The sequence below is a fragment of the Malaclemys terrapin genome, chromosome 8 (assembly GCF_027887155.1).
Source record: "Malaclemys terrapin pileata isolate rMalTer1 chromosome 8, rMalTer1.hap1, whole genome shotgun sequence".
In the NCBI taxonomy this organism is placed as follows: Eukaryota; Metazoa; Chordata; order Testudines; family Emydidae; genus Malaclemys; species Malaclemys terrapin.
The window spans coordinates 54,121,367-54,136,124 of NC_071512.1; the positions used below are offsets into that span (position 1 = coordinate 54,121,367).

General features: G+C 46.6%; 1 protein-coding gene across 1 annotated transcript in view; it reads right to left on the bottom strand.

Moving 5' to 3' along the window:
* Positions 1–14,329, bottom strand: part of ACBD6 (acyl-CoA binding domain containing 6) — a 149,992-nt gene extending 135,663 nt beyond the window's left edge. The window contains exons 1-3 of the mRNA XM_054038229.1: positions 13,955–14,329; positions 2,823–2,887; positions 2,318–2,414 (exon numbers count right to left, since the gene is read on the bottom strand). Of these exons, the coding sequence (XP_053894204.1) occupies positions 2,318–2,414; positions 2,823–2,887; positions 13,955–14,140 (348 nt within the window). The 5' untranslated portion in view covers positions 14,141–14,329. The remainder of the gene's footprint in view (positions 1–2,317; positions 2,415–2,822; positions 2,888–13,954) is intronic.
* Between the last annotated feature and the right edge of the window lie 429 nt (positions 14,330–14,758).

Genomic DNA, 14,758 nt, shown 5'->3' on the forward strand with positions numbered 1-14,758 from the left:
ATTTTACAGATGGGGAAGCTGAGCCACAGATGTTCCACATCTACCCTAAAGCCTCAGGAGGCATCAAAACCAGAATTAGAACTCAAGTTCTTGGTTCCAAGTCCTGTGCTCAGACAAGAACTCTCTTTCCTAAGGTGGAGGAGCAACAGAACCACAAATTTTCTACCATCATAAAATCAACATGCCTGAAGTAGGTATTTTTAAAAGGTGTATAAAAAGGATGTAGACATTCCACAGTTCCTTGTAATTCTAAGTCAAACACCCTGTAAAGCAGAGGTGGGCAAACTATGACCAGTGGGACCATCCTGCTCAGCCCTTGAGCTAGGGTTACCATATTTAAAAAATAAAACAAAGAGGACACTCGACGGGGCCCTGGCCCCGCCCCTTTCCCACTCCCGCCCCAACTCCGCCCCTTCCCCGCCCATTCCCAAAAGTCCCCGCTCTAACTCCCCCTCTTCCCTCCCAGCCACGCGAAAAGGGCTGCCCAAGCGCTACCGGCTTCACGATTTGCCGGGCAGCCTCCAGACCCTGCACCCCCAGACGGCGCTTCCCCAGCACAGCTGGAGCCCAGGAGGGGAAGTGCCCGGCCGAGGGCGCAGGGTCTGGAGGCTGCCCGGCAAACCATGAAGCCAGTAGCGCTCGGGCTTCAGGCAGCCCCTATGCCTCCGGACCCTGCACCCCCGGCCAGGTACTTCCCCTCCCCGACTCTGTTTAAGAGCCGAGCTGCCCGAGCGCTCCGGCAGCCCCCTTGCCTCTGGACCCTAGCTGCCGGCCGGACACTTCCCCTCCCAGGCTCCAGCTGCTGTGCTCCTCCCCTGACTCTTCGGCTCTGTTTAAGAGCCAAGCTGCCCGAGCCAGCACTACGGGCTTCGGGCAGCCCCCTTGCCTCCGGACTCCGCGCCACCGGAGCAGAGCAGCTGGAGCTAGGGAGGAGACGTGCCCGGCCGGCGGCTGGGGTCCGGAGGCAAGGGGGCTGCCTGAAGCCGGTAGCACTGGCTCGGGCAGCTTGGCTCTTAAACAGAGCCGAAGTCTGAGTCAGGGGAGGAGCAGAGCAGCCGCGGGAGAGGAAGTGCCCGTCCGATATTTTTCCCGGACATGTTCAGCTTTTTGGCAATTCCCCCCGGACGGGGGGTTGATTGCCGAAAAGCCGGACATGTCCGGGAAAAACCGGATGTATGGTAACCCTACTTGAGCTCCCGGTCGGGAAGGCTAGTCCCCGGAACCTCCCCCACAACCTCAGCTCGCCGTGCTGCCAGAGTTCTGGGCAGCAGGGCAGCGAGAGCCGCCAGGTGTAGCGTATTAAATTGCTCCCCATGGGAATGTGCTACTTTCGGAGCACCAGGACTGGCAGCTGTAAGTAGTACACCGTAAGTAGCACATTCCTACAAGGAGCAATTTAATACACTACACCCGGGTGGGGAAGGCTGTGCCTCCCCAAAAGCCTGGCCCCCTCCCCCATCCACTCCCTCCCACTTCCCGCCCCCCGACTGCCCCCGTCAGAACCCCTGACCCTAGGGTGACCAGACAGCAAGTGTGAAAAATCGGGATGGGGGTGGAGGGGTAATAGGAAACTATATAAGAAAAAGACACAAAAATCAGGACTGTCCCTATAAAATCGGGATACCTGGTCACCCTACCCGACATATCCAACCCCCCTGCTCCCTGTCCCTGGGACCCCCTGCCCCTAACCTCCCCACCGGGACCCCACCCCCTATCCAATCCCCCTGTCCCCTGACTGCCCTGCCCCCTATCCATACCCCCACCCTGTCAGGCCCCCCGGGACTCCCACACCTCTCCAACTGCTCCCCAAGACTCCCTGCTCCTTATCCAACCCCCCGCTCCCCGCCCCATTACCATGCCGCTCAGAGTACCAGGACTGGCAGCCATAAGTACTACACCATAAGTAGCACATTCCTACAGGGAGCAATTTAATACACTACACCCAGCCCTCCATACAGTTTTGGCACCCCGATGTGGCCCTCAGGCCAAAAAGTTTGCCCACCCCTGCTGTAAAGACTACTGTATTTTGATGCAATAATGGTGCCCAGTTAAGAGATACCTGTTAAAAAAATGGTCCTCTTAAAAGGAGACAATGCCCATACACCAGAGAGACTATGAAACCCTTAAATATCTGATAAAGTAATAAACCTGATGGCTGAAATACTATTTAAAACTACTCTAAGAAGTTAGGTTTCCTGTGCAGTGAATTAAATTTTCCTGGAGCTCTTTTAGATGAAGACCTGATGCAAATATTCAGATGTGCAATAAAAATGTGTTTAATTGATTTCTGCATGTCATTTATTTCCATTTATCCTACCTGAGGATTCCAACTGGGATCCAGTTTCTTCACTGTGGCAATGTATTCTTGCATAGCCTGGTGGGGACTTGAATCTCCCAGGGCTTTCCATGCTTCCCTGGGATACAGAGAAAAACATAAAATGGCTCATTCATAGAACTGATACATCTGCCTCTTACTCATTGTCACCAATGAAACAGTGATCAGGCCTAACGCAAGCCTACCTTCATACTTCTGGGAAAAGGAAAGACATCTTTTACCCAATTTTGAAGCCATCAATCCTCTAGTCAGGCTTAAAAAGAAACTCCTTCACCCACTCATATTTATTTGTTGCTGATTAAACCAATACAACAGTAAATTAGCAGAACACCACCACCATTTTAAGAATTCCCTAAAGGATTATTTAATCATTAAGAAAGAGATACATGCAAAGAAAGATTCTAGTTCAAGCAATCTAAAAGATGTGACCAAAAATAACAATTTCTGATTTTATTTTATTTTAAGAATTGCAAGGATTTCCTCTTACCATTTCTGCTTTCCTTCAAAATCAAAGAAACTGGGCTTTGGAGTGTTACAGTTTCCAAATTTGACCTAAAGAAGAAAAATTGCCTTTGTTACAATGAATGGTAGAGAGGGATAAAGTTTAATTTATCATTATAATTTGTTAGCCAGTTCATAGCAGCAAATATCCAGATTTATTACACCTCTTGATTTCAGAGCAAATTTATACTCCTGTCTGATTGACAGTTATTAGCGTCATATCTCCCTGGCAAACCTCTCAACTCCAAATATTTTTATTTTAACAGTCTCACACAGCTATTGGCATATTGGCCTTTGTTATTTTCTGTACAGGATACAGAGATGGAGTTCTGATATGCAGATAATTTCTTCTGCAGGTATTACCCAGCAGGTGATGCTGCAGAGTGATTTTCACTCGAAGACTTGTCAGAGAAGGAAGGTCCAACTTTGAGGAAAATCGCCTTCCTTGTCCTGGTGGCAGAAAAACGCCAGAAAAGAAAGGAAAGACAACGGTCACACAGGGCCGGTGCAACCCATTAGACAACCTAGCTGGTCGCCTAGGGCATTAGCATTTGGGGGGCGGCATTTCAGGTCCTTCGGCGGCGACCGGATCTTTGGCCACCCCGGTCGTCGATGGCATTTAGGCGGAGGGAGCTGGGTCAGGGGGTCACGGGGAGGGCCACCTGCAGCAAGTAAGGGAGGGGCGGCATGCAGGGGAACTCCCTGCCCCAGCTTACCTTTGCTCTGCCTCCTCCCCTGAGCACGCCGCCCTGCTCTGCTTCTCTCCCTCCCAGGCTTGCGGCGCCAGATAGCTGATTGGTGTCGCAAGCCTGGGAGGCGGGAGAAGTGGAGCGGTGACGGCGTGCTCAGGGAGGAGGTGGAGCAGAGGTGAGCTGGGGCAGGGAGCTGCCGCACGGCTCCCTGGGCTGGGGGGGAGCTGCCACGGGGGGGGGGGGTGCCTCAGGGCGGAGGGGGGGAGCTGCTGCTGGGGGGGCACCTCAGTGTGTGGGGGGGTGAAGAACTGCCACAGGGCTCGGGGGGGGGGCCCACAAGGTGAAAGTTTTGCCTAGGGCGCAAAACATCCTTGCACCCACCCTGCGGTCATGCAGCAATCACGACTCAACCCGGTCTTCCAACACCACCTGCAATGTCTGCCAATGAGCCTGTGGATCAAGAATCGGACTCTTTCGTTACCAAAGGACCCATGAAAAATAAAACCCGTGAAAGAAATCATCCTTGAGGGATCGCTAACAATGTATATTACCCATCTGTATAGCTCATCCTCAACAAAACTAAAGAAAAATCCCTTTGATATTAGGGAATGTAGGTACACAGCTAAACCACATATTATGATTATTCATTAAGGATGAAATTCACCTCCTTCTGCATAAAGACTAAATAAGGGGCTACGTTTAATTGCCTTTGATAGCCATGCTGAAAACAAAGATGACAAACTTGAGTGGAGTCCATCTGATCTCTGGATTTCCTCCAGAAGCATGGCAGCCAGAGCAGATACACCAGAAATGGGAAGTGAGTCAAGGTTGGAGGTGGTTGGGATGGTCCAGTTGGTCAGAAAGAGGAAAAGTAGTAAATTGTGGAGTAGAGGATGGAGTTGTAGCTAGAAACACAGGAGAGTCAGGCAAGAGAAAAAAAGGAGTCTAGAGAATAGAGGTATAGGAAGTGTTAATGGACCGCAGTTCATGGAAGGAATAGAGTTAGGAGTGGTAAGTGAATAAACAATCCTGAAAGAGATGAGATCGTGATGATAACATATTCTAGAGGGGGTGTAGTGGAATCCACATGTAGACACAGAAGGCCTGAGTCTCATTTACATAAAGACCCTTTTAAAGGGATATGGTAGCATAAAGTGGGTTTTGTAGTGGCCATCAATTACATGTAATGTCCCTTTAACAATAGCAGCTGGTGTAAAGAGGCCTTAGTATAAATGAGACTGAGGGCTTGTATACACTTACATCTTATAGCACTCTAACTTGCGAGCTCAGGGGTGTGAAATCACCCCCTTGAGCGCAGCAAGTCTGAGAGCTTTAAAGCACTAGTGTAGACAGGCTCCAAGTGCTGGGAGCCGCACTCCCAGCACTTGGAGCTAATCCCCTCGTGGAGGTAGATTACCAGGAGCACTGGGAGAGCTCTCTCCCAGCGCTCGCGCCAGACCACACTTGCACTTCAAAGCGCTGCCGTGGGAGCGTTCCCGCAGCAGCGCTTTGAAGTTTCCAGTGTAGACATACCCTCAGACTCAGGATATTTTTTCCACATGAAGGTGTATTCATAGTAGGGCTGTCAATTAATCACAATTAACTCAAAAAAATTAATCGTGATTAATCACAGTTTTAATCGCACTGTTAAACAATATAATACCAATTGAAATTTATTAAATATTTTGGAGGTTTTTCTATATTTTCAAATATATTGATTTCAATTACAACACAGAATACGAAGTATACACTGCTCACTTTATTATTTTTATTACAAATACTTGCACTGTAAAAATGATACAGTATTTTTCAATTTACCTCTTACAAATACTGTAGTGCAATCTCTTTATCGTGAAAGTGTAACTTACAAATGTAGATTTTTTTTTGTTACATAACTGCACTCAAAAACAACCAGTGCAAAACTTTAGAGCCTACAAGTCCACTCAGTCCTACTTCTTGTTCAGCCATTCGCTAAGACAAACAAGTTTGCTATATTTACAGGAGACAATGCTGCCTACTTCTTATTTACAATGTCACCAGAAAGTGAGAACAGGTGTTGGCACGGGACTTTTGTAGCCGGCTTTGCAAGGTATTTACGTGCCAGATATGCTAAACATTCGTATGACCCTTCATGCCACCACTCCAGAAGACATGCTTCCATGCTGATGATGTTCATTAAAAAAATAATGTGTTAATTAAATTTGTGACTGAACAGCTTTGGAGAGAATTGTATGTCTCCGGCTCTATTTCACCCACATTCTGCCATATATTTTATGTTATAGTAGTCTCAGATGATGACTCAGCACATGTTCATTTTAAGAACACTTTGGCTGCAGATTTGACAAAACACAAAGAAGGTACCAAGTGAGATTTCTAAAGATAGCTGCAGCACTCGACCCAAGATTTAAGAATCTGAAGTGCCTTCCAAAATCTCAGAGGGGCAAGGTGTGGAGCATGCTTTCAAAAGAGCAACATTCTGATGCGGAAACTATAGAACCCAAACCACCAAAAGAGAAAATCAACCTTCTGCTGGTGGCATCTGACTCAGATGATGAAAATGAACATGCGTCGGTCCGCACTGCTTTGGATTGTTATCAAGCAGAACCCATCACCAGCATGGACGCATGTCCTCTGGAATGGTAGCTGAAGCATGAAGGGACATATGAATTTTTAGCGCATCTAGCATGTAAATATCTTGTGACGCCAGCTACAACAGTGCCATGCAAACGCCTGTTCTCACTTTCAGGTGACAGTGTATATAAGAAGCGATCAGCAGCATCTCCTGCAAATGTAACCAAATTTGTTTGTCTGAGCGATTGGCTGAACAAGAAGTGAGACTGAATGGACTTGTAGACTCTTAAGTTTTACATTGTTTTATTTTTGAATGCAGTTATTTTTTTGTACATTCTACATTCGTAAATTCAACTCTCATTATAAAGAGATTGCACTACAGTACTTGTATTAGGAGAACTGAAAAATACTATTTCTTTTGGGGGATTTTACAGTGCAAATACTTGTAATAAAAAATAAATATAAAGTGAGCACTGTGTACTTTGTATTGTGTTATAAATGAAATCAATACATTTGAAAATGTATAGAACATCCAAAAATATTTAAATAAATGGGATTCTATTATTGTTTAACAGCGCGATTAATCTCGATAATTTTTTTAATTGCTTGACAGCCCTAATTTATAGCTATAAGGAATGCTGAGGAAGACTTGCAGTTCCTTTCCTTTATTTGACTAAAGTCCAACAGCTGCCTTTCAGTAATAGGGTCACCTACAAAGGAAATAAGGTGCATTTCCCAAAACTTATTCCAGCCTGGGACACTGGCTGGTCCACTTCCAGAGCTCACACTGACAGTAACAGGAAATCCATGCATGGAGCAGCTACAGGATCACAGTCTGGGTGAGGAAGAGAGACTGACAGGCACAAATTCTTTGAGCCCTACTCCAGGAGGAGTTAAAAGCAGAATTTTTCCTGAGAGGAACCAGGGAGCATAGAATAAGGAATGGCAAGGTAGTAAACAAAAGACATGTTGGTCTATGCCTCTGTAATTAATTTACATGTACCCATTAATATTACATTTGGATTTACAGACCCTATCATTAGAGGATAAAGACACCAAAGATCAGGAGAACATTGATGCCCACCTCTCTTATTATTGGTGTCTGCATACAAACAAGGAATTTTCACATAGGTTAAACATCATTTTGATGAACAATGGATTTACATAAAATGAAACGTGGACTTAATCACTTTTTTTTTTTTAAACGTTCCTGCATTGGTAACCAAACATTTCAGGACTCCAATTAAAAAGCCACTCTTTAATCGCTCATAAATGACTATATCACAAACTCAGATTCCCAGCTAAGGCACACTTCTACACCAGAGGCCAAGCCAGAGTAGCCGTACTGATGCAAACAGGAATAATCCCCTTGAAAGCAATTGTTATAGTAAATCTCCCTAATGCAGGGCAAAATCCAGCATAAACGAAACATGGGAAGGATTGGGATGTTTAAATGAACCTGATAGAGTAAACATGGGCAGTCCGTTTTCGGAGATCATGACAACTTGTTAGTCAAATGTTGCTAGTCAAGCAAAATCAAGCTGCAACCATCAAACTATTATAAAACACTTGCTGCTCAGCCAATTAAACTGCTTGATCAGCTAACGATTCCTCACCTTAAAAGGTTGTTTTATGCTGCATCTGCAATCATCAATCATGCCTCTTTTTAAAAAAAAAAAAAACTTAGATGTGGAAGTTGCAGTAATTTTATTTAGATTTTTACAGAAAGGGAATGGGCTTTAAAAAAAATGAAAAGTTTTCTAAAATATTTGTTTTATTGTTTCATGGTAAATGTCACCAGTTTGAATCACAGGGTTTCTCAGCTGGCCTTCAGATCAAGGTACTTTGTTAAAACAGGTTTTTGCCTGATGGGGAGTTGTATATAATTTAATTTAACTGTTGTCAGCCCTATCTTATACAGACTGTGATTTAGACTGTGTTTAAACATTTTCTCTTGCACTCTGAGACACTGAGTATATTTTTACAAACTGAAAAATATAAATGAAATATGATCTACCGTCAAAATAGAACACCCCAACCTGGCCATTCTCTAGCCCAATATCCCAATTGCACACAAAACAGCCAACAACTCTGAGAGAAAGTTATGTACTTTTCCTAATATTTTAATAATTATTTTCTAAGATCCTCTTCAAAACCTGAAAATAGTTTACCCTCTTTAAATTTGGCATTCATTGTTTTCCTCCCTGCTGTGCAATAGCATCAGCACTACTGATGCCAACACAGATATAGGAACAATACTTCAGAATGATCTGCAAAAGAAAAATAGATATGGTTTTGCCCTTTCTGCTTTTTTATTATATATTAAGTTGGCTTACAAGAGTTTTGTCCAAAAATAAAGAGGGTGGGGGTGAGGAGGAAGAGGGCACTGCTTGATTTTTTACATTAAAAATATCAGCTCTTTACTTCTCACATTTTGCTGTGCAACTCCCTGAAAAACTGGAAAACTAATGGAATTCTGACATTACATAAGACTGAAACTGGAGCAGTAGAGAATGGAAGGATTTTTAGTTAGAATGTTTAACTTGAATTCCTGACAAATAATTGGGAGAAAAACATTTGTGAAAGATTCAGCGCTCTTGTCCCTACAGCTGAAAGCTAAAAACGCTTTTTCTACAAAGCTAGCAGGAAGACATGAGCTCCAAATATTATTTCAAGTCAGAGGTTCCTATACTGTTGTCCGTGGAGGGCTGACTGGTCACTTGGTGCTGGGCCCTCCTTGTTTCAAGTTGATAAACTGCATTAAAAGACAGCCCAAATACATTAAACACTTCCCTAATATCACTTTTCAATGCAAGCAATTTTTGTTCTTGCCATAGCGATGTATGTGATCGTAAATCATGGGGAGATGATCCATGCAATTTTGAATGGGAGGGGAGGGATCCATGAGAATCTCTATTAAGCTATGGTCCATGCCATGAAAAAGCTTGAGAAGCTCCAGTTCGTGTCAAACAATCATGGTATGTGATTTGTTTTCTTTACATTACTCAACTGAAGTAGATTGTAAAGCAACTGATATCCAGACTGCAGGTTATTTCCCACCAAATCATAAATTCTTTTAGGCAAGTCAAACTTGGACCCTAGCTCCAGAATTTGATAATACAGCTTTGAATGTAGACTTGAACCATACTGGGGCCATCTGTATGCAATCAGCTGACCGAGTGAACACAATTTCCTAGGCAGAAATGGAATTCCTTCACGTAGTTTGTCCTGCACTGAAAGGGCAGCTGAAGAAAAGCCTCACTAATCTGCACTAACTAGTGGGGTTGGCCTAAATTCAGATCAGTGAGGGTTGCAAATTAGCAAGTACTGGGATGGTCAGGAGAAGCATCAGCTTCACCTGCCAATTAGTAAGGGTCCTAAGCCCTGAATGCCAGGGAGGGATCAAGAGGTGACATGGTGTTCTCCATTAGATCAGAGAAAATAATGTCACTCATATTGCCTCAGACCCAGCACAACGGTAGTGCTACAGTAAACTGTAAGCCAAAAAAAAAAAAAAAATCTATTTTCAGTACAAACTTGTGGTTTAATCATCTTCTACTGTCCCTGAAAAATCATCACATGGAAAAGGCACATATAAAACACAGGATTATGCATTTCCTGCACCCATCAGTGTGAGCCCTGTTTTGCTACGAGTGCAGGATTTTAATACTTGAATTTTGTCTGATCACCCCATCATTTAGATAGATATCAGGAGAGCCTTCTTCAAATACTGCAGCTCTTTTATTGAGTCTGATCACTCATGAGTAAGGCTGCGAGTTTGTCATGGAAGTCACGGATTCCGTGACTTTCCATGACCTCCATGACTTCTGCAGTGGCCAGTGCGCCTGGGACAGGGACAGTGCACAGGCCACTGCTGGAGCAGTCTCGGGCCACTATGGCTCTGTCCCCCAGCAGCAGAATTTGGGCGTGAGAGGGGCAGGGGGTTGGGGCACCGGTCGGGGTGAGGCGGGCTCTGGGCGGCGTTTACCTGGAGGGCTCCTCAGAAGCTGCAACATCCCCCTCGCTCAGCTGCTTGGCAGAGGTGTGGCCAGGCAGCACTGCATGCTGCCTCCACCCAGAGTGCTGGCTTCACAGCTCCCATTGGCCAGGAACCATGACCAATGGGAGCTGCAGGGATGGTGCCTGCAGGCGGAGGCAGCATGCATAGCTGCCTGGCCTAGCCTCCACCTAGGAGCTGAGCGATGGGGGATGTCGCTACTTCCAGGAAGCCTCCCAGGTGAGCGCCGCCCAGAGCCAGCCTCACCCCATCCCGTGCCCCAAACCCCTACCCTCTCCCACACCCAAACTCTTCTTCTGCTGCTGCGGGGGTGGGGGAGAGAGGGCACGGAGCCAGGTAGGGAGCCTGCTGGCCCAGCCAACCCTCCCTCCCCCACCCCTAGCACCAGTGGGAGTCTGCCCCCCCCCCCAAGCAGCCTGGACACCCTCCCCCTGCACCTTTGGGGCCCTGGGCAGTCCCCCCCACAAGTTTTATTCAGTGGTATTTTTAGTAAAAGTCATGGATAGGTGATGGCCATGAATTTTTTGTTTACTGGCCGTGACCTGTCTGTGACTTTTACTAAAAATACCCACGACTAAAACATAGCCTTACTCATGAGGCACTGGACTCTTGTCAACTAGTTATTCTATTTCTACTTTGGATACTTATATGGCCCCCATTACTGTAGTGCCTGAGCACCTCACAATCTTGAATGCATTTATCCTCACAACACCAATTTTACTGCTGGGGAACTGAGGCACAGAGAGACTAAATGACTTGCCCAAGGTCACATGGGAAGTCTGTGGCAGAGCAGAGATCTGACACCAGGTCTCCAGAGTCCCAGGCTAGCACCTTTACCCACCGGACCATTCTTCCTCTCTTACTGAAGTTCAGCCCTAACAGGCCCTGGCAACATTCTCTCACTAGGGCCAACAACTGAACAGCTCCCTTATTCTCAAGCTTCTGACACACAAACAAAATTGCAGATAAAATTAATAAAAATCTGAAACTGCCTCCAATAAAAGGTAGTAAAACTCCAGGAGAAAGTTTATATATCTAAATAGTTTTAGATAAATAATGTACAGAATTTTAACAGAGAACTCAGCTGTTACTGTCATCTCTTTTATGGTGGTGTTGCCTCTTAAAATCAAAGCCTTTGGTGACAAGAAATATTGACTTGAAGACAGACAAGGATGTCAAATCAGGGACAGCAGACAGATCTAAGTCAGCACCTTTTGCACACAAGTACACCTCTACCCCGATATAACGCGTCACAATAGAACACAAATTTGGATATAACGCGGTAAAGCAGTGCTCCAAGGGGGGCGGGGCTGCACACTCCAGTGGATCAAAGCAAGTTCGATATAACACGGTAAGATTTTTTGGCTCCCGAAGACAGCGTTATATCGGGGTAGAGGTGTAATACTACTGTCCACTGGAATAATACATTAGCAGCCTATTATGCACATTGATATGACTTCTGTGACTAGAAAGAGGTTGTGTTAAGTACTACAGTTTTGTCTTAAATCACAAAATGCCAGACCAAAAAATCAAATTTAACAGGGCCTGATCCTGCAGCAGCTTGCACTTGCAAGACTCCCTCTGACTTTAACTGCAGTGATGCCCACTTCTGCAAAATGTAGGCTCTGTCCTTAACCAGTCCCACTGTTTCTAGGCAATGCGAAACACAGAGTCTTCTATAAGGTTGAGCATATGCATTAGTACTAAGCACAGGAGGATGAGATAAGAACAGAGTGGAAGCCTTGCCTACAAACATCCTGGACTCTAGAGGCAAGACACTTACAAGATTTTTTTTTTTAAAGTATATTTGTTCTGTAATTAGTTGTGTACACAACATCCCAAAAATGATACTGTTAATGCATACGGTCAACAAGACACACCAGATTATGTTGTTATTCTATAAGAGCAGTCAAAAGCATCGCACACACCTCTCTGCCAGCAGTCTAAAACCTCAGCTATTGAAACATGTGGTGACTCAATGCAGTTAGCAGCTCCCTTTTGCTTGGAACAAATCGAGGGTTTGTAAAAACAATTTCTGAAGAATTTCCTCCTAATAATTTCAAGCTAAACAACATTAAGCTCCTCATTTCTCATCTCACAACTGGCAATAGGAAATCCCCCGGAGCCCAATATCAGATGTCAATGCAACCATAAAGCTGATATACTGTATTGTATTCCCTTTACGACTCAGTGGAGCTAGGAAACACTTAAGATAGTATGAGAAACCCACATTGTGAGCAACAGGACCCTCCAGGACCCTCCAGGGTTTGTTAAATGTTTACACAGGCAGGACTATATCCACAGTTGGATAGCATCAACATGGTAACAACAGCAACTATTTACATGGAAGTGCAATAGTAGGTATTTTTAGTTTAGTAAGCATTTGCCCTAAAAAAAAAATAAATCATTGTCTACTTATACTCTTCATTTCATCTCACATTCCAAACTGTTCTGTTCTATCTTCTCATGTTCCCTTCATGATTCTCTGCCATCTGATCATCAACTCCTTAACCTCTCCACAAGATTCCCAGTGCTTGTCTCCTGCTGTCTTGGACAGGTTACCAAGCTATCCGGTCTTCTTTTTGAGCACACTATCTGATCCCTTCACTGCTGGACACTCATCTCCTGCTGGTGACTGGCAGTTTCAGTCACACTGGAGGCTCAAGAGAGCAGCTCCTTTCATCCTCTAACACAGCAGTAGTCCCAAATAGAGACAGCTAGGTTAGTAGTCCCTCCTCATTTCCAGCTCCTTTTACAGTCCAAAGGTTGGACACCCGTAGAAGCAGCAGAAAACACAGAATAGACGAAGCAACATGTGACCAGCTAGCTCTTCAATGGACTACTTATGTGCTTAAAGCTAAGCCTGATCGGGGCCTAAGTCAGTGCCTTAAATCTGATGCAGGTGATGGAAAGTCTATCATCTACTGCGTAATCTGCAATGAGAAGAGGGTCTTAATTAGGTAATGATAGAGAGACATCTGTTATAAAACTACTGTCTCAGTTGGCACTCTCCTTCCACGTTGTCGGTTTCAATACATGGTCTAGTTGAACATGGAAATACCCTCCTATCCTTACAGGTAATTCCCAAAACCACTTGAGAAATGTTGCTGTGGAAGAGTTAGCACTGCCACTGCTCTTTCATTCAAAGGCCCCAGTCCTGCAGTAGGATCCGCATGAGTGGACCCTTGCTCTCACATGGAGCTCCATTAACTTCAGAGGGTTCTTCACAGACACAAGGGTCCTAAAGTAACAAAAGCTAACTTGTGTTCTGCCATCAATTAATGGTGGCTGATCTCCACCCCACACTACATCCAGCCCTAAGTGACAGCTAACACATGGCCCCCACCAGACTGGACAAAGGTTGAAATACCACCCAGAGCCATGCATAGGCAGCAGTATCAACCCCAAGCATTAAACAGTCATGAGTCAGGCCTCCCTCACAAACAAAACAACAACAAAATCCTACAGTATTTCTTTATAACGAGGAGATTTTAAAATAAATAAATGCACAAGAACCCTTGTCCTTTACTTTCCAGCTCCAGGGCCTTTAGGGCACCCTGGGGTCCCGTTTCCTAGCTTCTCTCTGCAAGCACGAGGCCTGAGACCTTTCTAAGGAAGGATGAGATTCCCTCAGAGCCACGGGGCTGCTGGGCTTTAGGCAGGACCCATAATCTTGGGACACTCGCGGTGCAATGGCCAAGAGCGCTGGCGCTGCAGCTGCGCAGGCGTGGGAGCGCTTAGTAGGCCCTACCTCAGCGTGCCCGGCGCTGGACAGAGGCGGCGAACCGTGAGGGAGGCGCTGGAAGGGGGGAAGCACCACCCCAGCCCGGCCCTTACCTGCTTGTACCTGGCGTACAGGTAGAGGAGCTGCTCCCTACTGGCCGCCTGCATCAGCCCCGGCAGTCGCTCGGCCGCCCGCTCGAACTGCTCCGCCAGCGCCCGGGCCTCCTCCTCCGGCCCGGCCGACTCCTCCCCGGAGCTCGGCTCCCCGCCGCTGTTGCCAGCCGGGAACGGGGAAGCCATGGCCAACCCGGCCGCCCCCTCCCTCACTGCATCGTGGTCCGTCGGCAGCTCCGTCCCCTCCCGCGGCGGCCCGCCCCTGCCGGTAACTGGGCGCAGCTGGGGTCCCGGGCCAGGGCGAGCCTCTCCAGGGACGCGGTGCAGCGCTGCTAGCGGCGCGGGCGGAAACGCGGCCACCAAGAGGGAGGTTCCGCCGCGCGGGGAGTCCGAGTCCCTGCCCCTGCGTGCGGGAGGGCGGGGGCTGGTGAGGATCTGAGGGCCCAGGGTGGGAGCTGCTGTTCGTCCTCTGGGATACGGGAGAGTGCCCGCTGGTCAGAGCAGGGAGCCCAGGGCAGGGGCCTGCTTGGGCCCCTCTGGGGTTCCCCCCTCAGCAGGGGTCTACTAGCGGCCCCGTCAGGGCGCGCAGGGGCTGAGGTCACAGCAGGGACGAAACGGTCACGGTCAGAGTGTTGCCGGCACAGAGTGCCCGAGGACAGCAACAGCGGGTTCGTTACCCGATGTGCTTCCTGTCAATAAACACACCAGGGGGAGAAGCAGACAAAGTTTATTTGAGATCTCAAAGCGGTGCAAGGAGACTGACACGTCTCAAATCAAGCACACTAACAGAAACAGTTTTTCTTC